Genomic DNA, 27321 nt, shown 5'->3' on the forward strand with positions numbered 1-27321 from the left:
ATGGGCCCTGGCTAAGCCGGATGCTGCCTTTGGAACTTGTTAGTGTGGGGAGACTTAGCATGTTTATTAAATATGCTCAGGGATCTGAGACATAATAAAATGTTGTGCCTGGTGGGACTGACAGGTTCAGCCTCCTTGCTTGGTACAGCAGGTGGTTATGTTTCTCTTGAAGCTCTCTGTCCGCACTCTTTCCACCTGCTCCCCACACTTCTTTCTTGCCAGTGGGCCGAGAAGACAGATCCTTGTGTTGACTTTCCTATTTATGTTTTGTTCTCCCCTATTTTTCTGTGCCATTTAGTTGATTCCACCTCAGAGCGACCCTATAGATACAGTACAACTGCCCTGTAGGGTTTCCAAGGCTCTACGGGAGCAGATTGACAGGTCTTTCCTCCCACGGAGCTTCTGGTAGGTTCGAACTGCAGACCTTTCAGTTAGCAGCCAGGTACTTAACGATTGGTCTTTTGTTCTCCTCTAGAAGGTGGTAATAATTTGGTTAGGATTGCTTTTGAGAGAAACCTGGGACTAAACGAGATATGGAGGAACAAATGTTCTCCAGAAGTTTACCCATTGTGGTTCTAGATTGTGGCCCCAGTTCTGACAATAACTTGCTTATGTCCTTGGGGAAGTCACTTCTCTGGGCCTCAGTTTCCTGTTCTATCGAACGATGTGGTTGGATGATGTGTTCTCGTAACCCTCTTCCAAGACAATGACTGGCATTCTGGGATGTAGGAGTGTCTGTAGGCGTTTAACTGCCTAGTGGCTTGTAGAGTGCACTGTACATTGTGCCTTTTTCCCAAAATGTGGGCATGGTAAGAGGAGGACAAGTGGCTGTGCCCTTAGAAACATCATCCAGCTGGTGTGACTTAAGGGAGGGATGTGGCCAGCTTTGTAAGGTTGGTCAACTCTCTGATGAAACAGGGATGTAATGTCTTAAGTGAGATTCCCGGCACTTCTGAATCCTAACCTTTTTTCTCTTTTTCTTCTAACTCCATAGTGAATGTTTTCTCTGTCCTTCTAGCTGCCTCAGCCAGGGTAGTTTTTTAGACTCTCGTATGATTCTTTTCTCTGAAAGCGTCAGCCAGTATTCTTCTAACCTCTTAGACCAGATCGGACTCACCTGTGTGTCAGCACCCTGTATGATGCCTTCATAGTACCACAGTTTAAAGTTAGCCACTCACCTGTGTGATCATTTGTTTAATGTGAGTCTCTCTCATTCTACTCTAAGTGACACAAGGGCCTGAGGTGATTTTGCTCACCTTTTATCCCCAACATCTAGAAGAATGTCTGTCACATAGTAGGTGGTCTACACATTTGTTGAACAAAATATGGGCATTTCAGCTCTGAGATATGAAACATGGAATCCAGGTAACTTAGAGTGGGAAGAGAGCTGTCATATTTGGTGTTGGAGTGCTTTGAGTCCAAGAGGAGGGCAAGGCAGCTCGTTAAGTGCTAGATGCCTTGGTGTGTTACAGTTAAGGAAGGCGTTAAGCAGTTGTATCAGTCGTCAGCCTCTGACTCTTTGCTTCCGCACTCGTTGCCCTCTGAGTTCCCCTTTCCCTAGGAGTGGTCGGCAGAGGTGTTGGACAGATACTTTTGCTAAGATGGATGGCCTGGCCTTTTGGTAGACTAAGATGGCTGCTTCACCCGTCCTCTGACCTAAGCTAAGCTGAAGATCTCTCTTTGAGGGGGAGCTTCTGGGCCAGTGGTTCTGACCTGGAAGCCACCCGCAGACCCAGGATATTTGGCAATTCTGGAAATATTTTTGATTGTCCTAACTAGGGAGGGGAGTGCTACCGGCATCTAGTGAGTTGAGGCCGGGGATGTTGTTATACATCCTACAATGCACAGGACAACTCCCCAGAACAAAGAATTATCCAGCCCAAAATATTAATGGTGCAAAGGTTGAGAAACCCTGATGTAGATCAGTCCAGGGCTTAGAAGCAGGTGTTGCCACCAGCCTCTGAAGCAGGTGTGGCCCAGAAACTCTTTCTTTCTGACACTCCAGAATCAGTATCTGCCTTTTTCCCAGCCCTACCCCCTCAGCCTCCCCACTCAGTCATAACCTCCATGCTCAGACCTGCTCTGTAAAGAGGGCATGTGGACAAGGGGTCCATCAGAATATTTTCTACAATCCTTGTGGAGCCCGAGGTAGAGACGTGTTTCCCAGAGTGGGGGCCTGGCCCTGACCATACAGCCCAGGCTAGAAGCTCCATGGGCCCCCTTTTTCTGGCTGTCTCCCTCCCCATCTTTCTCTCCAATCCTGCTCCTTCCACCCCCACCTCCCATCCATTTTCTCCCACCCCCTGGAGATTAATGTGATAATTGCCATGTGTGCCTGTTTACACAGGGAGTGGGTGAGCTCACCACCCGCACTCAGGCAGGTTCCCAAAGGAACACATTCCCACCGTGTCAGGACTGGAACCCGCTGAGCAGTCCCTGTGCAGGTGGGCTGCCACCCCCGGACTGCTTTCTCTGTCTGTCATCACCCCCATCGTGCGCACGTGTGCATGTGTGTGTCACTCAGGAAATCAGCAGGTGAGAGATACGGAGCACTGCCAGCCTGCCAGTCTAGGGGGAGGCCTAGGCAGGGAAGGTATTGGGGGACAGGAGGAGAAGCACCCCCTAAGTAAGACCACATTGCCCCAAAGAAAAGCACTCTTCTTTAATGCCTGACACATGGTAAAAACAAACAAACAAACAAACAAAAAGCTGTTGCTGTCAAGTCAATTCCAACTCATGTCAGCCCCATGTGTTACAGAGTAGATTTAAGCTCCGTGGAGTTTTCTTGGCTGTAATCTTTATGGAAGCAGAGTGCCAGGCCTTTCTTTAGCAGTGCTGCTGGATGGGTTCGAACCGCCAACCTTTCAATTGGTAGCTGAACACAGATCATTTGTGCCACCCAGGGACCTTGGCACATAATAAAAAACCAGTGCCGTTGAGCCGATTCCGGCTCATAGCGACCCTATAGGACAGGGTAAAACCACCCCATAGAGTTTCCAAGGAGTGCCTGGTGGATTCAAACTGCCTACCCTTTGGTTAGCAGCCATAGCACTTAACCACTACGCCACCAGGGTTTCCCATAATAGGTGTCCCATAAATGGTGTGGACTGAAGAGCCTGGCACTCTTTATACGGCATTGTTTGCTGGGAGGGACCCTGATTTACCCTTAGCTGCGTCACAATAGAGGTCTGGGCCGTGATGATTCTATTGGGAGACTCTTCTGGTGCCAGAACCCTGCAGAACATGTTTTGGAAGCCATGGTGTCCTTCCCCAGGACCTTGCTTGGAGTACTTAGCATGGCTATCCCGAGCTCCTGAAGGAAGATCCCCTGGGGGAATACATAGACTTACGATCTTACCTGAAAGCAGCTTTTGAGAACCGTGCCTCTGCCATAGAAGCAGAGGGGGGCAAAATGGAGCGAGATGGAAAGCGAGAAATTCTCCCTCTCACACAGCAGCCCTCCTCTCTTCCACCTTCCGCTATGAGCACACAAAGGCACAGCACAAGAGGGAAAACAGTCACCACTCTGGGGTTGGAGTGGCAACTTCCTGTTTGGCACTCTGGTCTCCCACTGTGCCTGGTATCAGGGCACTCTCCCTGCTTTCAGACCCTTCTATTACTTCTTTCTCTTCAACTTTTTTTCTTTTAGTTTTAAAAGGTACTTCTGTAGTTGTCTCTCCTACACTGGACAATTTTAAGGTTTTAATAATGATGAATCAGAAGTAGACTGAAGCCTTAATTAGCATCATAAAGAACTTGCCATGTTTTGAGGAGGGAAGTATAGAGTCCTTGGCTTATCCACCTCCTGCTGAGCAATGTCCCCTTGTCCTACTGGACATGGTACTGATCCATTGACAAACAGGTGAGGTGAGAGTGAGGCCACCAGGCGAGCAGGGATGAGCATGGAAGAAGTGAGAGGAAACTGGGGGAGAGGAGAAAGGTGTGGAGAGGGTGCGGCAAGTCTATTAAAAGGTTTGTGAATAATCTAGGGGAGCTGTCAGGTGCTTTCTCCAAAAGAACCTTCTAAGCTGTCAGTTATCTTTAATAATCCCCTCAGGCATAGTGCCACTGCTGCTGGTGTCCTCCCTGCTCTTTTCTTCTTCTCCTTCTGGCCCCTTCCTTCTCTTTTTTCACCCAATAGACCCCGATGCTGTAGTGGATGAGATTTATAGGAATTCAGATCAAGTGCCACGGATTAAGGGGGAATATAAATGAATTTTATTGGTGTATTTTAAGTGAGAGAGTCATCTTAGTAAAATTGTGGCCATTTATTGATTAATTGAGCATCTCTGTGTGCCAAAGACTGTGTTAGACACCAGATACAGAAGTGAGCAGAGAGTTCAGGTTCAAATGCCTTAATGCAGGTGAAAGCAAAACCAAAACATTCTCACAAAATATGGAATGAAAAGACACTATTCATCATCAGTATTTTATAGACGAACGGGGAAGCACATCGCAGGCTCCGGGCCATTTCCCAAGCTATGTTCCCTGAGATGTTAATGGATTTTCATTGGAAAAGGTGTTTCCATGATCACAGACATTGATGAAGTGATGGTGTAAGAACAGCAAATAATATTTCTTTTTTGCAGATCTTCTCAGAGGTTAAGAGGGAAATAGAATCTGCTGTTTCCCAAGTTTCTTTGGTTACAGAAGCCCATTTTTCACAGAATACGTTAACATCTTGCAGATCACTGGCAATGGGAAGAACATAATTTGGGAAATGCTCTTCATTCTACAGCATCCTGGCAAATAGTTACCAGTTGAAATGCTCTGAGCCGTCCTCAAACTCTAGCTCAGTCATTCCTGGAACCACAAGCATCTTAAAGGTAGCCATTTCATTGTCATCATTGCGGATACCAAATAGTGTTTATTAGCAACTGAGCACTCAACTCTCTCAGGAAAACCAGCTTTCTATTTCCACTAAAAGGAGCCCTGGTGGTTCAGTGGTTAAATGCTCAGCTGCTAACCAAAAGGTCAGGAGTTCAAATCCACCAGCTGCTCCTTGGGAGAAAGATGTGGCAGTCTGCTTTCATAAAGATTACAGCCTTGGAAACCCTATGGGGCAGTTCTGTTCTGTCCTATAGAGTTGCTTGAGTCGGACTCAACTTGGTGGCATGAATTTTTGGGATTTTATTTCCACTAAAATCTCTCATAGCACTTGGCACCCAGTTCTTCTGCATCTTCCTTCTGACAACCAGGAACAGTTTCCTCTGAGGCCTGGCCTACATCTTCCCTGCTTACATTTAACTGATCAGATATGGTCGAGCCAAAGAGTTGCATCTTACACTTTACAATTGGAAGGTCTCTGCCTTTGTCCCGTTTAGTTCAGATTAAAAAAAGAAAAAAACAAAAAATACTTTTATTCTGCTTCAGTTTTAGTCATCTGTTTGAACAGTGTAGAGCTAAGAGAGAAGACACAAGTTTGGTGAAAGGAAGTTGTCTTAGAAATTATTTTTAATGAAAGAATCTACTAACAGTGATAGCTGCCCTATTGAGGGAATTGGATAATTGATGATGAATGGGAGGCTCTGTTCTGTGAACTGAGATATTTGAATGGGAGGCAGAGAAAGAATGAGATAGTTCATAAGAAAAACAAGATGAAATGTTATAGAAGTCCAAAAAAGGCGTGATGACAATGAATCAAAATATTTTTGCCAATTTTAGCAGTTAGGGGAGAAAAGGGTATAAATCACAAGGACTGACCAGAAACACTTTGTCATAGAAATTCTTAGTTTAAATATTCTACCAATATAGTGTGTGAATTTTAGGCATGATATTTGGCTTTTATGTCCTTGTTTCCTCAGTGAATTGGGGATAAAATATATTTTTCTCCAGATACAATTCTGTTGTGAGTCTCAAACAGATGTTAAAGTGTATATATGGAGGAACCAGGGGTATTTCAAAGCCCTGAATATGTAAAGTGTAATTCAAGGGTATTTGGAAAGATTTAGAATGATATCATGGGGAGGAGAAGTCAAGACAAAGCTTGAGAACCCTTAGTTGAGAACTGAGAAGCGTAAGTGTTAGAGAGGATTTTTTCAAAATGTTCCCAAGCTCTATTTCAAGGTTCTAGTAAGACATCCTGCCAAGAGTTGCTTCTTTAGCTAAATCATGTGATATAGTAATCCTTCCCCAGTCCCTTACCATTCAAGGGCCTTGTACTGAACTGTGGCACAGGAGTCCAGAATATGAATTTCCATGCATTTTTCAGTTCACTGTGTGTTAGGAGCAGAGAGAAAGAGGGTGAGAGGTCACTCTTCAAGTCTAGATTTATTAACTGGTCATTGTTCTATCCAGGGCCTTGCTGGGGTGGGGCCAGGCTTGGGCCAACTTGATACTGTGATGGGACACAGAAAACCAGATTCCAAGGTTAAGTGCTGAGCAGGATGTGGATGACCCTACTTTCTCCCAAGCAACCATGTCAAGGCCTTTGCCAGCATCCATGGAATAGAGTGATGGGCACGCCTGCCTCTGCCTCTCCGAGAATCTGCCCATTTTAGAGTACAAACACTTAGAACCCACATCACCAAACACTATTAGCCACGGATTGTTTGCATGAACTTGGACAAGTATTTGACATTTCTTGGTTCAGTTTTCTCATCTGCCAAGTGAGAGTGCTAGAATATTCCAACTTGGGATATTATGGTGTGGCTGATGCAATGCCCTTCACCTTGTACATGGAATGTTTAACCCACAGTAATAGCAAATTGAGAATAGAGCAAGGCAATGTGTAACTGTATTACTCTGTGCTTTTTATAGCACCCTATGTGTGAAGCTCCAGGAGTGTAGGCCTTCTCTGGGCAGACGGTTTTGATTAAATATTAAGGAACCATTTTTCTTTCTTTCAGACCAATGATGCCTTAGGAGCCACCTGGAATTGGCTGTATTTCATCCCCCTCATCATCATTGGATCCTTCTTTGTTCTCAACCTAGTCCTGGGAGTGCTTTCTGGGTAAGCCAGATGTTTCTCTCTCCTCCTAACTTCTTCCCTAACTGAAAACTAATGTCTCCTGACTCACTCTTTCAGCCTTCATTTAGAAGACATTTACTGAGCAGCCTCTATGTGACAAACTCTATTCTAGATGCTGGGAATGGAGCAGTGAACAGCCATTCTAATCATCTTTATCATCCTTAGGAATTTAGAATTTAGGAGTTACAAACAAATCTTTTGATGAGACATACACTGAACATGGTACCCAGTAAGAATTCATTTATCCATCCATCCTTCTGTTCAGTCCCTCAACAGTCATTGACCTTCTCAGTCAAACACTGTGCTGGTTTTTAGGGATATAAAGTTGAATAAAACTTAGGCTTTACCCTTAAAATATTATTATGTCCAGTATGTTGGATGTCAAATCCCAGGTTTTTGGTATGAGTTAGTTTATATCAATCACCAGATACTCAGTGTTCAATACCATGCTAAGCATGGCTCCTGCCCTTAAGAAGCTTATGTTTTGCTAAGAAGACATCACACATTCTTGAAGCAGGGGATGGGAGTTCTACTAAGGACTAGTATAAGACATAGATAATTTGTTTTAGAGAAAGGACAAATCCATATAATCTGAAATCATCAGAGATGACTTCATGAAGGATGGGGATTTTGCTTAGAATATAAAATATGTAATAGGATAAAATAGAATATATGAGAGTGAACATTTCATGAAAGGGAACAACGCAAGCAAAAATTCAGAAATGGGGCTTGTCATGGAGCATGAAGAGATTATGATGCAACCTAACTTAACTAGAGTGGAAGTATCACTTGGGAAATGGAAGGTATAAGATAAAATGGCTGAAATGGCGATAGATTTGAGAGGGTCTTAGGTTTTTCTAAGCAAAGCTGAACTTGATTTCTTGCGAGAGAGAAACGTCATAAGCTCTTCAAATGAAAATTTATAAGGTGGTGCTTCTGGTTAAATATGGTAGATTGAACCAAGGGGCCATCTCTTAAAATGCCACTAAAATAGGAAATACATTTTTAAAAGGGCACAAGACAAAGAGAACAGGAGAGGAGAAATGATAACAGATGAAAGATATCAACAAAATTTTTGGAGATGGAGAGTAAATGGTAACTGACTTAGTGGCAGGAAAGCTGACATTTAATTTGCCTACAGTGGGGAATGCCAATAAATACAAACTAATTGCCCTACAGAGCCCTAGAAAGGCTCAGGAATTGGAGGTAGCAGGTACCTCTGAAATCTGGAGTATGGGTGATGTTAAAAACAAGAGGATTGGTTGGAAGTCCTTGTAAGGAACATTTAGATGCCACCTCCCCTAATACCTTAGATCTTTACCCCTAGACAGGTGTCTGCCCCAACCTGTACCCCAGCAAAAATCAGGAGGCTTGCTCTCTAAAGAGGCTGAATCAGGGAAGCTTGGAATTGTGACATCAGGTCCACCTGAGGGCTGGATGATATACTGAAAGAAAGATGGATAAATGAAAGGCTGCAAACTGAGTGTCAGTACCCCTAGCCCATTTCCACTATTTAACTCTCAGAAATATAACAACTTGGCAGGGGTTTAGAGGTTCCTCTCTGGGGAAACTGTCTGAAGAGAAAAGACGAATGTATACTGATATTTGGGGGTGAGCAAAGAAACAGGCCCTCACCCCATCACCCTGAGTGGGGATCACCATTCCATAAGCCCCAACTGTACACACCATTTCCAATAAGCTTTCTGTGCCTTGATCTTAATATGAACTCATGGCCGGAATCATCAGCATTTTATGAAAATGTCTAACACAAAAGGTCAAAAACGGAACGATAAATAGAAAAAGGGGACTTGAAGGAGTATGAACAATGCAGGAACAGAACAAGCTTAAAAAAAAAAAACTATAATTTATACCAACAGAGACAGAAGTAATTTCATTTATGAAATAACACGTTGCTACAAAAAAAAGAACATTTAGAGATTAAGAAGAGCTCTTGAAAATTAAAAATGTAATAACAAATAAAAATTATAGTAAATGGTTAGAATATGAAGTTGATTAAATCCCCTAGGAAGTAGAACAAAAAACAGAGGATTGGTTCAGCATTCAACCATAGGAGTTCCAGAAAGAGAACAAAGAAATGGAGTGGGAGAAATTAACAAAGAAAAATTGGAAATTTCAAGAACCAAAAGATTCGTATTGCCATATGAAAAGATCCATTGAGACATGTACAAGGATGTTCTCTCCAGCATTTTTTTTTGGTAGTTGGAGGCCACAGATAAGTAAACTGTTGCATGCACACCGTGGAGTACTATGCAGCAGTTAGAAACAACAAATAACTTGTATATATGGCAACACTGAGAATCTTAAAAAACATAGAGTTTAGTGAAAAAGAAGGAAGCAATGCAATATAACATGATACCATTTACATAAATGAAAAACACATGTATACAAAACAAAATTCACGTTTTCTAAAAATATATTCAAATAAAAAGTATATATTAAATGTATTTTAATGATAGTATAGTGGCAGGAAAATGGGAAGTGAGTATAGAGATAAAAGAGAAACAAATAAATTTAATTAGTAGTGAAGATGCTCACTGAGCACTCAGCACGATTAATGATAAGTGACCCACACCGAGGTAAATCATTAAGAAATTTCAGAGCATTCAAGTGAAGAGAATATGCTAAAAATTTCCAGAGACTGGGAAAAGGAAGGGAGTTTACCAATGAAGAATCAGGAATCAGAATGGCATTGAATTTCTCATTGGCAGTGTTGAAAGTTAAAAACCAATAGAAAATTTCCTAATTTTCCCAAGATGTAATTTTCCCAGCAAAATATCAATTATTTGTGAAGAAGGAGTAACAATATTTTCAGACACCCTTTTAAGAAGTAACTGGAGAATGTGCTTCATCAAAAATAAGGAAGTAATTGAAGAAAGAGAAATAGAGAAATATATAATAATCATGGAAATAAGGGATTCAACAGAAGAGAGAGGCAAAGGGAATTCCCAGGATGATGGTAAAAGGAAGTTCTAGGATGACGGCTATCTGGTAGACCTAGGGAGCATCAAGTTCAGATTTGAAAAGGATGACCCAAAACCAAACCCACTTGACGTCGAGTTGATGCCGACTCATGGCAGCCCCGTAGTGTTTCCAAGGCTGTAAAACTATGGAAGCAGACTGCCCTACCTTTCTCCTGCAGAGCTGCTGGTGGTTTCAAACCTCCCACTTTTCGGTTAGCAGTCAATTGCTTTAACCACTGTGGCACCAGGACTCCTTAAAAATGATGTTTAAGGAAAAAAAAAATGTAACTAATACAGTCCCTAATGTGTTTGATTATACCCAGAAGAGTTTTATGGATTTCGTCAAAGATGTGTCTGTACATAAAAAAAAAAAAAAAATACACACACATATATATGTGTGTTGTGTATATATATATGTAAATATGTAAATGTGTTTATATATTTGTATGACACACACACACCCCAATCTAAGCAATTCCATAAAACACAAAAGTGTTACCACTGAAGAAATATAATAAGTCCTCTGTGCAACTCAGTTATGAACCAGATATCCATTGTTAACGCTGAATCTTGAGACACCCCCATATTGTCCTATGATTGCCTTGAGAGGATGGGAAAGAAGAAGTATGGCAAGGGGAAGGGAATATCAAAGGCTAAAACCTTAGCTTCCACAGTAAGTAAGTCTTTAAGCAATATCTAAAATAGAAAGATAAAAAATAGCAGCGAAAGTATAATACTTAGAAATTTGGAAATGAATACTAGAAGAAACAGGTAAAAGAGTGGACAGTGTTGCCTCTGGGGAGTGAGATTCAAGAGTGAGGAGGGATGAGGCAGAGGGCTGCTATTTTTTCATTATAAGTTTTTCTAAACTGTTTTACTTTTAAAATTCTACATGCATTACTTTGAGAAAAACAAAAATTGAATTTTTAAATTAAAAAAAAAATTGCACACACAGAAAGTGTAGGGTGAAAGGAATATATAAGACCATTCATCTAGCATTAGTGGGGGAAGAATTGGCACTGGGAGAGACCGTGTGCAGTACGATTCTTGAGGAATCAACCATACTAGTCCAGCTGTGTGATGCTAAGAGCCTGAGGTGGTAACTCGTAAAATAGTTATGAAAGAAAAACAGAAGATGTTGCAAAGGAGTTCTTAATAGTGTACACCTGGAGTGGAGGATCTTAAGACATAATGGGATGTCCTGAGAATTTCTTATATATTTACTCATTCAGTAGGTATTTATTGACATTCTTTGTTTCTGTGTATGTACTGCTCCAGGTAACTCTCGCCATACAGCCTACACCTGTAACTCAAATGTTCTTCCCTTGACTGTTCATGGGAGAGGCCTGACCACAGACTTCTTTCTCATATTTCTACTGAGGGAATAATCTCTAATTCGTGTAATCTTATCTGATGTTCTTTATTCTAAGTGTGTCTGTATTTTAGTTTAGAAAATTCAAGTCAGAGTCTTTCTATTAAAGGAGGGAGAAAGACAGATGCTGTGCTAACAAAAGTCATTGATGTTCTAGATGAGGCTCCAGTATGGGTTCAGGATGTGTTTTAATATAGCTGGTAATAAGACAGCAAAAGGATCCCTGGTGGTGTAGCGGTTAAGCTCTCAACCGATAACTGAGAGGTCGAGGTTCAAACCCACCAACTGCTCCGCAGGAGAAAGATGTGGCAGTCAGCTTCTGTAAAGATTTACAGCCTTGGAAACCCCACGGGCTAGTTCTACTGTATCATATGGGGTCGCTTTGGGGAGGAATGGACTCAACAGCACCTAACAACAATGGGACAGCACGGCCCTTCAGGACAGTGCCTTGTATCTGACCACATTCACTCTGATGGACTCTCTCTGGTTTGCAATTGCATTGTTTCATTCTTCTAAATCCTTCTCAGGATGGGAAAGAGTGGCACATGGGAAGAAGCACAGGCTTTGGCGCCTGACAATCCTGGGTGAGAAGCCTAACCCTGCCACGGACTAGCATCGTGCGTTTGGGCAAGTGACTCAGTCTCTCTGAGCCTGCTTCGTCATCTGTAAAATGGGAATAGCAATATCTGTCTCATATGTAGAGGCCTGGCCCAGGGTCTGGCATGGAGGAGCTCTTAGTTTTATTAGCTGCCTTTTTTCTTTCATAATATTGGCATTCATTTCCTTCACGTGTTAGGCCCAGGTGGCAATTATCTGAATAGCAGCCTGTGGCTGTTTGGCTTGAGCCAGCTGTGGGGCCATCAGCGCCTGTCCAAAGGGAGATGGCCTCCTTGGGTTGGGTAATGTCACAGAACTGGAATGGCAGATGCCTCTTTAGCACTTCTGGAGAAGCCTAGGAAGTGACAACAGCAGCTGGGAACAGCTGGTGTGAATAAATTCTGACATTTAAAGGAGTGTTAACAATAGGGGCCTTACAGGCTGAAACTGAAATACTTCTGTCCTGGTTTCTTTTTCACGTTCAGTGCTCAGCACATGTGGGGGTTGAGGGTATCACTGGCATCTGCAGAGGTTCACCTGCAGCTGGTCCTGAATCCAGGGGCTGCCTCCTCTGCTTGTTCTGGCTCTCACCTGCCTCTGGAGAGGATATGGCCTTTCTCCTTGGAGTGAGTTTGGTTGGAATTTGCACTGAGAAGTAGCCTGAGGAATAAGTCTTTTTTTTTTTTCTTTTTAAACTCTCTGAACCTGTTCCTAGTGACTTGCAGGCAGTTTGAATGTCAAGTCTGCTCCTAAAGCAGAGAGGACAATGGAAGGAGGAGCACAGGGGGCACCTGTGTTGGGCAAGTGATGAAGAGTCAGCAGTGCAAGGGGCAGGCAGTGTGCACCAGTGCTCGTGACTGAGGCACCCCCACAGGGGCACGGGCATTGGGGGAGGAGCGCCCCTGTGGCTGTGAGTGCTGTGAGGTATGTTTTTGTCGGCTTCAGTGTTTTTAAAGAGAAAGCATGGATGGAAGCATTGTAGCGTTTTCAGTTGTCTCAGAGGAAATAGGATTTGACGAAAGCCATTAGCTTAGGCTTGAAGAGAAGCAGAGCTTCCTGTCTCCATGGAAACAAACCAGGGCTGCATAAGTACATCCTGCGGTACCATCAGGGGCTATAGGGCAGGAGGTACACAGAGAGAAACTGACCCTAAGCTGCCTCACTTCCCCATTGCCTCCACCCATTCCTTACCAGGGCTTCTGCTGAGGGAATTCCTTCTGGAAGAGCTTTCCATCTGTCTCCAAACCCAGGCAGGGACAGCCAGGCCAGGGACTGCTTACATACGCTCTGGTGAGCAAGGCAGACGCCACGGATATAAAGCACATTATAGTTTTCGAAGTGCCTTTGTTTTCACGGTCTTATTTGTTCCTTGTATCATCTTTGTGTAATAGGTAGACACTGCCTTTATTCACAGATGAGAAGAGGGGATTTAGAGATGCTAATCTTCCCCCCAGTTATTGGCAGCCATGGGGCCAGAGCTTACAGTTTCCCAACCTCTGCTTAGGTGCTTGGTTAATATGCCAGGTGTCCTCCAACCAGGGATTCTGGCATCCAAGGTGGCACAACTAGAGAAAGGCTGCCAAGGGTTAGCCCAGAATATCATCCTGACTGCATAGATTTTGGTGCAGGTTTTAATCTGGACATGCATTGATGCACATACACACACTGGTCTGGATGTGACACAAAGTGGTCTAGTGCACACAGGGTAGAAGATCCTGAGGTCACATGCCGTATTCTTTTCTACAAGGTGTACTCCTGGTTCAGGTTTCATTGCTTTGGTTGTACTATGCCCACTGAACTAAGGACTGGTGGGGAGTGGTGAGCTGTCATATTAAAGGAGAAATTTCTCTGGTTGCACCTCTGTAATGAGTAGAGTGTCTCCCAAAACTAGCAAGACAACAGCTATCTTGTCTTGCCACCAGCTCGTTTTCTGGCTGGGTTTGAAGATTCAGTGCAGTTCAGCAAATTTTTATTGAGTGCCTGACTATACACAAGATACCTTATTAGACTCAGATTACAAAGATGAATAAAACAAGGTCCCTATTAGGAGCTTATAGACTAATTAAGGAAATCATTCAAAATACATATAATGGGGCCTAAATTCAATTCTAGCCTCCTCAAAAGCTGTATATTTAAAATTCATATATGCAGGTCACATGTGTTGAGTGCCTACTGTCTTGCAAGGCATTGTTGAGGATACAAAGGTGAATAAGGCATAGGTCCTTGGCCCCAAGGAACAGACTAACAAATGCACCTTCAGTTAAACCTTGATCTCCTGAGTCACCTGCCACTGATTCTCTCTGGATATTAGAAGGTGGCATCTGAGTATTTCCTAGGCATGACTTGAGACAGGAATGGCTGGTGGTTTTAAAAAGGCAATTATCCATACCCAGCTCAGTGGTCTAAGTGAGATCTCTGAAGGGTGCTTGGGGTATTAGTCTGACATGCGTCTGATCCTCTTGAAGCAGGCAGACACTGAAGACAACGGGCTAAGATAAGATTGTGGGCGAACTACCACAGGAGTTCTGCTGGGATGTGAACACGAGTCAGTCAGGAGGAGTTTAGTCTTTCACTCAGCCAATAGTTACTGAGCACTTGCTGTGTGACACTGGCTGCTAGGGGCCAGGGATACCAGATCAAATGAAGACACAGAGGTGCTGCCCTCAGGGAGCTTGTAGTCTAGGTAGGGGAACAACAGGGGTAGACATTTAAACTAGAAGGAGGCAAGGATCAGGTAAGGCCAAGTAAAGAAGGTGACATTAGTGTGTATTTAATGTTTTTATTGAGGTGAAATTTATATAACCTCAAATTAACCATTTTAAAGTGAAAAATTCAGTAGCATTTAGTACATTCACAATGTTGTACAACCATCCCTTCTAGCTAGTTCCAAAATATTTTCATCACCACCCCCAAAAAAACTCCAAAACCCTATACCCATTAAGAAGGTACTCACCATTTCCTGCTCCTCCCAGCTCCTGGCAAACACCAGTCTACTTTCTGTCTCTATGAATTTGTCTTTTCTGGATATTTCATATGAATGGAATCATTCAGTATGATGATACTGTCTGACGTCTTTCATTTAACATAATATTTGTGTTTATCCATGTTGTAGCATGTACTGGTACTCTATTCCTTTTTATGGCTGAATAATATCCCATTGTATGTATAGACAACATTTTGTTTATTCATTCATCCACTGATGGACATTTGGATTGTTGGTGCATACTTTTGAAGGATGAGTAATGGCTAGCTATTTGGCTAGCCCTGAGTAGTGGCTGGCTGAGATGGCTAGCTAGGTGAAGAAGGAGGAGGACAGTCCAGCAGAGGAAACAGCATGTTGGAAGTCAAGAAGGTGGGAAGCGCCATTGTAAGTGACTGATGTCTCAAGGGAAATAGAGGAGATGAAGCTAGAGGGGCAGGCAAAGGCTCATCATGAAGAGGCTTATGTGTTAAATTAATGAGCTTAAACTCTGTCTAAGAGGCTTGCTAGAGTTATTGACATTTTAAACAGGGAGGATGACCAGATTTGCATCAGATTTGTATTTCTAGAGAAAGTGTGTAGAGAAGCAAGACTGGAAGCAGGGAGATGTTGATGGAGTGGGACTGCAGGACTTGGTAACTGTGGGTGTCAGAGTGTATACTGGGGATGGAAATAAAATGGAAGTTTCTTGTGTATACAGGTTTCTGAATTGAGCAGGTGGGTAGCTGGGGGAGAACACAGAACAAAGAGTTTTGAGGGAGACAGTTGAAGTTTTAGACCTATTGAGTTTGAGAAAGTATCACATACTTTATACCTTTTGGCTAGTTCACAGCAGTAGAGTAGGGTTTTGTCTCAGTTACCTAATGCTTCTGTAACAAAAATATCATAAATGGGTAGCTTTTAAGAACAGAAATTTATTGTCTCATAGTTTTGGAGGCTAGAAGTCCAAATCACGACTTTGGCTGTCTTCTTGCTGGTAGGCCTATTCGTTCCTTGGCCTTCCTTGGCTTGTAGGTGGATCCTCACATGATCTCTTTCCCCTTTGGATGTGTCTCTCTCCATGTCTCTTTTCCCTTTATGTGACATCTCTCAGAAGGAATTAGGTTTAGGATCCACCTCACTTGGGTATGGTCTCATTAACATAACAAAAGAGAAATCCTTATTTCCAAACAGGGTCACATTCACAGATATTTTTCAGAGGACATAATTCAGTCATAACAAGTTTGTTTTAGGTTGACTTTTTTTAAGCTGTGATTTATTGAGACTGTGTTTTGCACCAAGCCCTCTGCCAGTTGCATGACACACATTGTTTCATTTAATCCTCTCAACAACTGTATGAGGCATTGCTGTCTTTATTTTATAAATCGGGTAACTGTGACAAAGCTATTAAGCAGAGGTTCAGAATTTGTACTGAGGTCTGCCAGCCCGAGGCACCTGTGCTCTGAAAGACATCTTCCATGTAGTTTAAATGCCCCTTTTGGATGGAAATTATCTGGCATCCAGTACAGCAGAACTTGATAGAAATGAAGGGGCCATCAGTGGTGGCCAAGAAATGCAGACCTTCCCAGCTCTGCATGTTAAATGCAGTTGCAATTGCCGGAGTAAAGTGTGTACAGTTCTCGCTTTGAGTAGATGGACAGCTTCCTGGGTGAGTTGCGTGGCTGTGGGATTCAGGTATAAGGCTTAGGAGAGTGTTGTTGAAATAACCTGCCTTTCCTCAAGATGTTTTGTATTATCAGTTGTCTAAATTATACCTTAGAGTGGGGTAAAAATTATTTGAGGTAAAAGGGTTGATACCTGTTGTTTACTCCTGGCCTCTGTGTTACCACTGAGGAAACTCAACTGGAGAGTGAAGTGAATTTTTCAACTAGTATGCAACTCTTTAGTGGTGATAGGAAACTATTTAGTGGCCGATCTTAACCAGAACCTGGGTCCCCTACTCCCTTGTCCTGGGCACTTTTTGCTCTGTGCTATTTTTTTTTTTTTTTTTTATTGGTATAGCCTAGTAGTTAAAATAGACTTGGAGACAGTGTATCTGGGTTTTTATCTTATTTCCATTACTTGTTGGCTGTAAGACTTTAGGCAAGTCACCTCACATTTCTATACCCTCAATTAAAAAAAAGTTGCCATTGAGTAGGTTCTGACTCAGGGCGACCCCGTGTGTCAGAGTAGAACTGCAATTCATAGGGTTTTCAAGGCTGTGACCTTTCAGAAGCAGATCTCCAGGCCTTTCTTCCGAGACATCTCTGGGTGCATTTGAACTACCGACCGGTAGTAGTCAAGTGGTTAACCATTTGTGCTACCCAGGGAAAAATAATACTGGTACCCACCATATAGGATTATTACCAAAAACCAAACTCATTGCAGTTGAGTCAATTCCAACTCATAATGGCCTTATTAGACACAGTAGAACTGCTTCATAGGGTTTCCAAGGAGCAACTGGTAGATTCGAACTGCCAGCTGTTTGGTTAGCAGCTGAGCTCTTAACCACTGTGCCACCAGGGCTCCACTATAGGATTACTGGGAAAACTAAATCAGATCATGCATGTAAAGTGTTTAGTACCTCATTGTTGTCGGGTGCTGTTAAGTCCATTCCAATTCATCGTGACCCCATGTGACAGTAAAACTGCCCCATGGAGTTTCCTAGGCTGTAGTCTTTACAGGTGTCTCCTGCAGAGCTGCTGGGTAAGTTTGAACCACCAGCCTTCTAGTTAGCGGCCTATCACTTAACCATTGCACCACTGCGGTTCTTTGTTTAGTATCTGGCAGATAGCGAATACTTAGTGTTAATTATTAGTAACAGATCTCTCCAAGACCTGTTTTACACCTCAGAAGGCGGGGCCAGGAAAGAGCAATTCTTCTTACTCAGTGGTATCCCCATTGAGTAAATTAGCATGAACTCAGATCTTTTCAGATACCATTGGTAGGCTGATCATCCATGGCATGGCAACAGGGAACAGTAAAGATGGACCATGCCCTTGTGCCCCACATCTGGGCATTACCCTACACACCCCATCACTTGCATTTCCTTGGAAATGCCCTGGCCCTTCTGGCTTCTGCTCCTGTGGTCTGAGTGACCCCGCTCTTAGTTCTCCTTATGGAATTCCTGCTTACCCCTCCCAGCCGATTTCACCTTTCATCTCTTCCGTGACATCTTTCCAGGTTCATGCCCCGCAACCATTCCACAATTGGGATTAAAGTTTTTCTCCCACATGCTTCATAGCACTGTGTACTTGTTGGTTATAGAATCTGTTACTAATAATAACATGGGATTACATTATAGAATTTAATAGTAATACTAAAGAGAATAGCTAACATTTATGAGAGCTTGTCATCTGCCTGATACTATGGTGCTGTGCTAAATACCCTGTGTACATTATTCTGATTTTTTTTATAACAGCTGTATCGAGTTAGGTACTATTATTAACCCTATTTTATAAATGAGCTCATGGAGGCTGAGAGAGTTTAAGGGTCTTGTCTAAGGCTGCACAGAGCTCCCTGCTCTCCAAGCGTGCACTGTTTTCTGTGTATTGGAGTTAGGAATGGCCCTATCACCCGTCAGGCTTTCTTACTCATGCTGGAGATGGCGTTCCACGTATTTGAATCTCTTCTAATGTCTTAATACCTTATTCTTATGCTCAGTAAATGATTGCCGAATTAAAGGGAGTCCCAGTAACACCTGGCCCCTCTTATGGGGCCTTTCTGACCTCCTAGAGAATAATGTTGCAGAGAACAGAGGCAGAAGCTGGTGTCTTGAAAGTCAGGAACATAGTCATTGGTATTGGAGAGAGATCTAGGAAAAAGCTCTAGAGAAGCTGTTTACTCTGCAGATCACTGTGTGAGGTCAATGCCATCACCGCATATTAAATTATACTTGCATAATTTAAGCTTCCAGGGCTTACAGACAACTAATTGCCACAGGCTGAATATTTTTTCACGTGAGTATTGGTAATTCTATTTTTTTTTGCTTCTAGTTAATTGTTCATTACCGTTGCCCATTTTCTATTGGCACATTTATCCTTTTCATATGAACTTAGGAGTTTTATTTGTATAGTAAGAATATTAACCCTTATATGTGATATGTGACAATATTTAAGGAGTAATCACCTCTAAAGGATGTTAAAGCTGTCACCCTATTGCGAATCGTGGTCAAATAAAGCTATTGGCCAGCACTCATCTGTCATTTTGTCATACTCTGGTGGTTTGTATGTTGCTATGATGCTGGAAGCTATGCTGCCAGTATTTCAAATCCCAGCAGGGTCACCCGTAGTGGACAGGTTTCAGCAAAGGTTCCAGACTAAGGCAGACTAGAAAGAAGGACTAGCAATCTACTTCTAAAGAAATTGGCTAGTGAAAACCTTATGAGTGTCAGCAGAACATTGTCTGATAAAGTACTGGCAGATGAGCCTCTCAGGTTGAAAGGCACTCAAGATACGACTGGGGAAGAGCTGCCTTCTCAAAGTAGAGTTGACCTTAATGATATGGATGGAGTGAAGCATTCAGCACCTTCCTTTGCTATGTGGTACAACTCAAAATGAGAATGGGAGTGTGGAATGAGAATGGGAGTGTGGAATGCGAATGGGAGTGTGGAATGAGAATGGGAGTGTGGAATGTTTTGATTCGCTAAAGTGAGTGGAAGAAATGATGAAGCAAAAGAACTGAACAGAAGATATCAAAGGTGGCTCAAAAAGGCAAAGTAAAGCATTAGAGTGACATGTGCAAAGACCTGGAGATAGAAAACCAAAAGGGAAGAACATGCTTGGCATTTCTCAATCTGAAAGAACTGAAGAAAAAATTTAAGCCTTACGTGTAACATTGAAGGATTCTATGGGCAAAATATTGAACGATGCAGGAAGCATCAAAAGCAGATGGAAGGAATACACAGAGTCACTGTACCAAAAAGAATTGGTTGACATTCAGCCATTTCAGGAGGTAGCATATAATCAAGAACAGATGATACTGAAGGAAGAAGTGCAAGCTGCACTGAAGGCATTGCCAGAAAACAAGGTTCCAGGAATTGACAGAATACCAACTGAAATGTTTCAGCAAATGGATGCAATGCTGGAAGGGCTTATTCATCTATACCAAAAAGTTTGGAAGACAGCTACCTGGCCAACCGACTAGAAGAGATCCATAGTTGTATCCATTCCAAAGAAAGGTGATCCAATAGAATGAGGAAACTACCAAACAGTATCATTAATATCACAAGCAATTAAAATTTTGCCGAAGATCATCCACAAACGGTTGCGGCAGTACATCAACAGGGAACTGCCAGAAATTCAGGCTGGATTCAGAAAAAAACATGGAACGAGGGATATCAGTGCTAATGTCAGATGTATCTTTGCTGAAAGCTGGGAATACCAGAAGGATGTTTGCCTATGTTTTATTGACTATGCAGAGGCATTCGACTATGTGGATCATAACAAATTGTGGATAACATTTCAAAGAATTGGAATTCCAGAACACTTAATTGTGCTCATGAGGAACCTGTACGTAGACCAAGAGTCAGTCGTTCTAACAGAACAAGAAGATACTGCATGGTTTAAAATCAGGAAGGGTGTGCGTGAGGGTCGTATGCTTTCACCATGCTAATTCAATCTGTATGCTGAGCAAATAATGCAAGAAGCTGGACTAAGTGAAGAAGAACACTGCATCAAGATTGGAGGAAGACTCATTAACAACCTGTGATATGCAGCTGACACAACCCTGTTTGCAAAAAGCAAAGAGGACTTGAAACACTGATGAAGATAAATGACTGCAACCTTCGGTATGGATTACACCTCAACATAAAGAAACAAAAATCCTGACAACTGGACCAATAAGCAACATCATGATAAATAGAGAAAAGAGTGAAGTTGTCAAGGATTTCATTTTACTTGAATCCACAATCAATGGCCATGGAAGCAGCAGTCAAGAAATCAAATGATATGCTGCATTGGGCAAATCTTGCAGAAGATCTCTTTAAAGTGTTAACAGGTATTCGTTAAAGTGTTATTTAACTACTCAGCAAATAGGTATTTGTTGTTTTGTTCTCTGCTGTATTCCCAGCATCTGGCACATTGCCTGGCACATAGTTGAAGCTCAATACCCAGGCATCATTCTAGACCAATACGTAGCATATAATAGATGCTCCATGGGTATTGGGGATGAGTAGGCTAGTATTCCTTCCCCTTGAATAGTGCATCTTCACTTAGGTGTCCCTTAAGTATCTGAAACTCAGGATGCCCCAAACTGAATTCACTGTTTCATTCCCCAACCCCAACTACTAAACACATCATTATTCTTCCCTATTTTTCCTTTGTTATCTTGGATCACGAAGGAGTCCTGGTGAGACAGTAGTTAAGCACTTGGCTGCTAATGGAAAGATTGGTCTGCAGCAGAAAGATGTGGCAGTCTGCTTCTGTAAAGATTACAGCCTTAGAAACCCTATGTGGCAGTTCTACTCTGTCCTATAGGTTTGCTGTAAGTCCGTATTGACTTGAATACAGCAGGGGTTTTTTTTATTGTTATTATTATCTTTCATCACATTCATTACCCAAGATCGAAACCTTAGTCAACCTTGACACTTTCTTCTTGCTTATTCCCTCCATCTACTTGCTCATCAAGACCATGCACCCATGACATGTTTCATGAACTATATCCTGGCCTGTTTTAATTGCCTCTTTAAATGATCTCCTTACTCTGATCCAACCTCCATGACCAAAGCAGTCTCTCCAAACCAGACATTTAATTATACTATTTATATAGTTTATTTATAATGGCTTCTCCTGGCCTAAATAATAGATAATTCATTTATTTAACTACTCAGCAAATAGGTATTGAGCTTCAGCTATGTGCCAGGCAGTGTGCCAGATGCTGGGAATACAGCAGAGAACAAAACAAAAATTACTGTCCTCGTGGAACTTACATTCCAGCAGGGGAAGATTCTAAGGAACATATATTCTGTCGTAGGTAAATGAAAAAACAAATACTATCCTTGAAAAGAAATACTTCAAATTACCAAGATACCTGGTTTCCCTACTTTAGTCATTAATGCAATATTAGTCAAAACACAATGTTCTTAATTTATAAATGATTCTAAAATTTATCTAAAAACATAAGCATGTAAGAATAGCCAGGAAATTTCTTAGAAGGAACACTGAGTAACAGGTAGTAAAATATATTTAAAAAGTTACAATAATTGAAACAGTGTGGTATGATGCAGGAATAGAGGAGCCAACAGGAGACCCAAATACATATATGAGAATTCACAGTATTATAGATGTGCCATTTGAGAAATCATTTAATGAATGGTGTTGAGACAACTGGCTAGTCATTTAGAGAGAAAAATATTGAGTTTGATCCCCATCTCTTATACCAAAATAAATTACAGATGGAGGAAGTAATATATCATAATACGTTAAACCATAAAATATTTGAAGAAATTATGGATAATTTAAGAATCTTTAATAGAAAGGGCTTTCTAAACATGATACAGATCAATAAGCCTTAAAGAAAATAATTGATAAATTTGAATATGTAAAATAAAAATACTCTGAAAACTGTAAAAATTCATAAACAAGATCAAAATAAAAAAACTCACAGATTCTGTGAAGGGTTGGAGAAGGTGTTAAAAAAAAAAGGATGATTAAATAGTAATGAAACTATAGAAAAACTCTAGTCGAGGGCAGAGGATGAGGATCTCAAGCACTGATGGCTAAAATATAGACGGAAAAACACAGGTGGATATTTTAGAAGGTAAAATAGTCAGGACATAGTGAATGGTTGGTTGTAATGGGTGAAGACGATTGGAAGATTGTCTAGAATAGGTGCCAAGATTCAGTAGTGAATGTCTTGGAGAACTTGGGCTCCGTTTACAGAGCTGAATAATAAGAGAAAAAAGCTCTAGTCCTGGGAGGAAGAGGAGTTCAATTTCAGACACAGAGAGTTTCAAGTTTAGGAGGACAGAGCCAGTAGATACGATTAGCCAATATCTGTGTCTTAACAATATAGGAACAAACGATGTGAGGCACCAACTATCAGACCATGATAGAGAAAATGGTATAAGTAGATGAGGTTATCCATGGAGGGCAAGTAGAGAAGAAAAAACAGGGCAGGGACAGAGATTTCTGTAACACCAACCATTAAACAATTAGAATATTAAGACTGAGCAAAAGGATACCAGGAAAGCTCTTTGTCATAGCAGGCAAAGAAGAACAGGGTTTCAAGAAGAAATAAGAAGATCCTAAGTGCAGAACGAGATATAGAGATCCAATACAAAGATGGCTAAAAGATAGCTGTTGAAGTCGACAATGTGAGGACCCGATTGACTTTTTTTTTTAACTTTTTATTTTTGAATAACTATAAAGTCACAGGGAGTTGGAAAAAAATGTACAGGGAAGTGTCATCTACCCAATTTCCCCCACAGGTAAAATCTTGCATGATTATAGTACAGTATTGTAGAACTTATTCAGAGTTAACCAGTTTTATATGCACTCATTCATATGTGGGTTTGTGTAGTTCTGTGAATTTTACCGCTTGTGTAGATTCGTGTAACCACTACCACAATCAAGATATGGAACGGTTCCATCAGCAGAAGACTCTCTCCTGCTGTCCCTCTTAGCCACACCTCCCATCCTCCACCCCTCCCAGCCCCTGACAACCACTAATCTATTCTCCATCTCTATGATTTTGTTATTTCAAGAGTTATATAAATGGAATCGTATATGTAACCTTTTGAACTGCCATGTTTCATTCAGCATAATTCCCTTGAGATCCATTCAGGTTGTCACATGTATCAATAGTTTATTCTTTTTTATTGCTGAGTAGTGTTCCATGGTATAGATGTGCCCCAGTTGAACCATTCATTCATTGAAGGACATTTGGGCCCTTTTCAGTTTTTTACTATTACAATTAAGGCTACTATTAACATCTGTGTACAGGTTTTTCTGTGAACGTAAGTTTTCATTTCTCTGGGATGAAGGCCCAGGAGTGTAATTGCTAGATCATACGGTATTTGTGTGTTTAGTTTTACAAGAAACTGCCAATCTGTTTTCCAGAGTGGCTGTACCAGTTCATATTCCTGCAAGCAGTGTATAAGTCTTCCAGTTTTTTACCTGCTGGCTTCAACATTTTTTAAAATACGTAATATACAATAAACATTAATAAGCATCACAAATGTTTGTTGAAATTATAAGAATATAAATCACATAGACCAATGATCATTGAATAGATCACATTTTGTAATATTATGGCTTAATAAATTCTCAGAAAAAGAAAATAAGCAAACAAAACCCAACATTGGGCAGGTAGAAAAGATGAATACAGAGTTAATAACTTTGTAATTTTAGCAGTTAAAGGCTTTAAAATAAACGGATAAATCACAAACAAAGCCTTAATTGCTAGCTTCTCTCACTATCAATGTATTAAAGAAAGAGTCCAAATTAATGTCCCTTGTCTTACACGACCTCTCAACACTGAGACCCAACCAATTTTTTCAGTCTCAACCCCACACTCGCTCTCCCTTAGCCATTTCACACAATTCACCATTCCTGGATTCTGCAGGTACACCTCCATTTCTTTGTTCCCTTTGCCTCGAAATAACCAACCCCCACAACCACCTCCACCTACCTGCCTTATCTGCCTGGGGAACCGTGAATCATCGTTCAAGGTCAGATTCCCCTGAGGTTTTCTCGTTTGTGTTCCCTTGGCACTATATGTTGTTGTTGTTAGTCGCCATCCAATCGGCTCCAACTCACAGTGACCTTATTATAACAGAACAAAACATTGCCCGGTCTTACGCCATCTCCATGACCCTTGATATGCTGCAGTCCTTTGTTTTAGCTATTGTGTCAGCCCATCTCCTGGAAGGTTTCCCTCATTTTTGCTAACCCTCTGCTTTACCAAACAAGATGCCCTTTTCTGGTGGTTGGCCCTTCCTGATGGCATGTCCAGAGTAAGCAATCTGAAGTCTCACACCATCCTCACTTCTAAGGAGTAGTCTGGTTGTATTTCTTCTAAGACTGATTTGTACATTTGTCAGTCCACGGTATATTCAGTATTCTTCACCAACACCACAACTGGAACGCATCATTTCCTCTTCTGTGTTTTTCATTGTCCAGCTTTCACGTGCATATGAAGTGATCCAAAAAACCTTGGCTTGGGTTAGGTACACCTTAGTCATCAAAGTCACACTTTTGCTTTTTAAAACTTTAAAGAGATCTTTTGCAGCAGATTTGCCCAATGCAATCCAGCATTTGATTTCTTGACTACAGCTTTCATGGACACTGATTGTTGATTGAAACCAACCAAACCAAACCCGTTGCTATCGAGTTGATTCTGACACGTAGCGACCCTATAGGACAGAGTAGAACTGCCTCAAGGATTTCCAGAGAGCGGCTGGTGGATTGAACTGCCAATCTTTTGCTTAGCAGCCAAGCTCTTAACCACTGTGCCACCAGGGCTCCTATTGTTGATCCAAGTAGAATGAAATCACTGACAACTTCAATTATTATTAGAGCACTTGTTATCCTATTTATTGCTATTTGTGGATACGTTTGTTCCTTTCTTAGGATTATGAAGGCAGGCACCATGGTGAGTTCATTTTTCTTTCCCAGACTTAGCAAGCATGGTTAACATGCACATAGTACTGTTGCACTAAATTGTCTTTCATGAACAAAGTCAAAGCCCACTTCCTGTTTGTAGGATATCTGTATTCCTCAGAAGTTTGCCTGAGTTTCTAGGAATTGTTTTCTGTGGGTGTAATTCCCCTGAAACCCAAGTTTAGTAGTTGAGGAGCTAAGCGCAGAGGACAAAGAACCCCATTATTTTGTTGGTGTTAAGGGACAGCTCTAAGAAGTGTGCTGTAGACCTTTTCCGTAATATGGAGGAAGAGGGAACATTTGTCATTATCATTGTGATGGATGTGACCCCAGTATAATCAAATCACTACTCTTGTGAGGGGCTTTTAAATGCCTTTCCCCCCCCTTGTGGTAATTTATCCCATATGCTCACTTCACTGTAGCTTTTACTCCAAAATCTTCTGCTTTTCAAGATGAGAAAAATATTTCTTTGCTTGAACTTAAGTCTCTTTTTCTGGTCTGTGGAACCTCATAGTAGTTGACTTCACTGCATGAAAATGTGTACGAGTGTTAGAGCCTCATTTCATTCTGAGCATATAGCCCGTAGCCAAGCCCCTATAATTAGACATGTTTTCTGTACACTTGCAGACACATGCACACCAAGGTGGCTGAAATAAAACCTCTCAATTTCCCTGGTTGATAATCACAGTCTTTACAACCTGGTTATATACTGGGTGCTTGGCATTTCTAACTGTTAAGTTCAGATGCTGTTAGAGTTGTAGCTGAATTAAAAGTTCTTTATTTTCCCCTTAGTGTCAAGTGCATCACTACATTCTCAACACTTAATTATCACTGCGTCCCAAAATATTCCTCATTTAGCAAAAATATTGAAATTACTCTTTCCTGTTGAAGAAGCAAACTCTGATATGCAGGGAGAGTACTGAGATGCCGTGTTCCAGAGAACCAGGGATCGAATAGCGGTTGAGATCATTTGGGGGAGCAGGAGGGACCCCAAAGCCTTTTAAAAGGGCCACACTACTCTTACCTATATTAGAATAAAACCAAAAAACCAAGCCAGTTGCCATCAAGTTGACTTCAACTCATGTGCGTCAGAGTAGAACTGTGTGCTGTGGCGTTTTCAGTGACAGATTTTTTATAAGTAAATCATCAGGCCTTTCTTCTGAGGTGTCTCTGGGTAGACCCAAACTGCCAACCTTTCAATTTGCAGCCGAGTGTGTTAACTCTTTGCACCACCCAGGTACTCTCGTCTACCAGCTGACAAGTCCACAGGCTGAAGTTTGTTCCCTCAGGATTTTCTCCCAGACCAGATCAGATGAGGCCCACCAGCCCTCACCATAGTTGACTGAAGTCTAGATAGAGTGGAACATGCTTTTCCTTCCCTACTTGCACATGACCTTCTGTGCTTTACACAGAGAGTTGTGTCCTCCACCAACTTGCTACCACGTTTTCACATTATACTCTCTGGTCAGACCCAGGCAACAGTGATAGAATATATATGAGGGAGGAATGGTCTTATTACCAGCCATTAATACCGCAGCCAGTAGGTTGCTGAGACTAAAATCTGAGAGAAGAAGACACAAGCTAATTTTTTTTTTCCAAGTAGAGGAAGGTAAGGAGGAAAAACATTCATTTGATCATTTATTAAAATATTTATTCAGCAAACATTTATTAAACACCCATATGTCAGGCACTCTGGGTTTGATAGTGAACAAGAGGATATGGCCCCTCGCCCTCCTCGACTTCATGTTTTAATGGATAAGATAGGAAATAAGTAAGCAAATACGCAAATAATGGTAAATCTTGTGAAGAAAATTAACAGATTTTGAATAGCAGCTTTGACT

General features: G+C 41.6%; 1 protein-coding gene across 1 annotated transcript in view; it reads left to right on the forward strand.

The window, feature by feature from the left end:
* Positions 1–27321, forward strand: part of LOC126066847 (voltage-dependent R-type calcium channel subunit alpha-1E) — a 360842-nt gene that overhangs the window by 192896 nt on the left and 140625 nt on the right. The window contains exon 7 of the mRNA XM_049868254.1: positions 6849–6952. Within this exon, the coding sequence (XP_049724211.1) occupies positions 6849–6952 (104 nt within the window). The remainder of the gene's footprint in view (positions 1–6848; positions 6953–27321) is intronic.

This window comes from Elephas maximus, chromosome 24 (genome assembly GCF_024166365.1).
Source record: "Elephas maximus indicus isolate mEleMax1 chromosome 24, mEleMax1 primary haplotype, whole genome shotgun sequence".
In the NCBI taxonomy this organism is placed as follows: Eukaryota; Metazoa; Chordata; class Mammalia; order Proboscidea; family Elephantidae; genus Elephas; species Elephas maximus.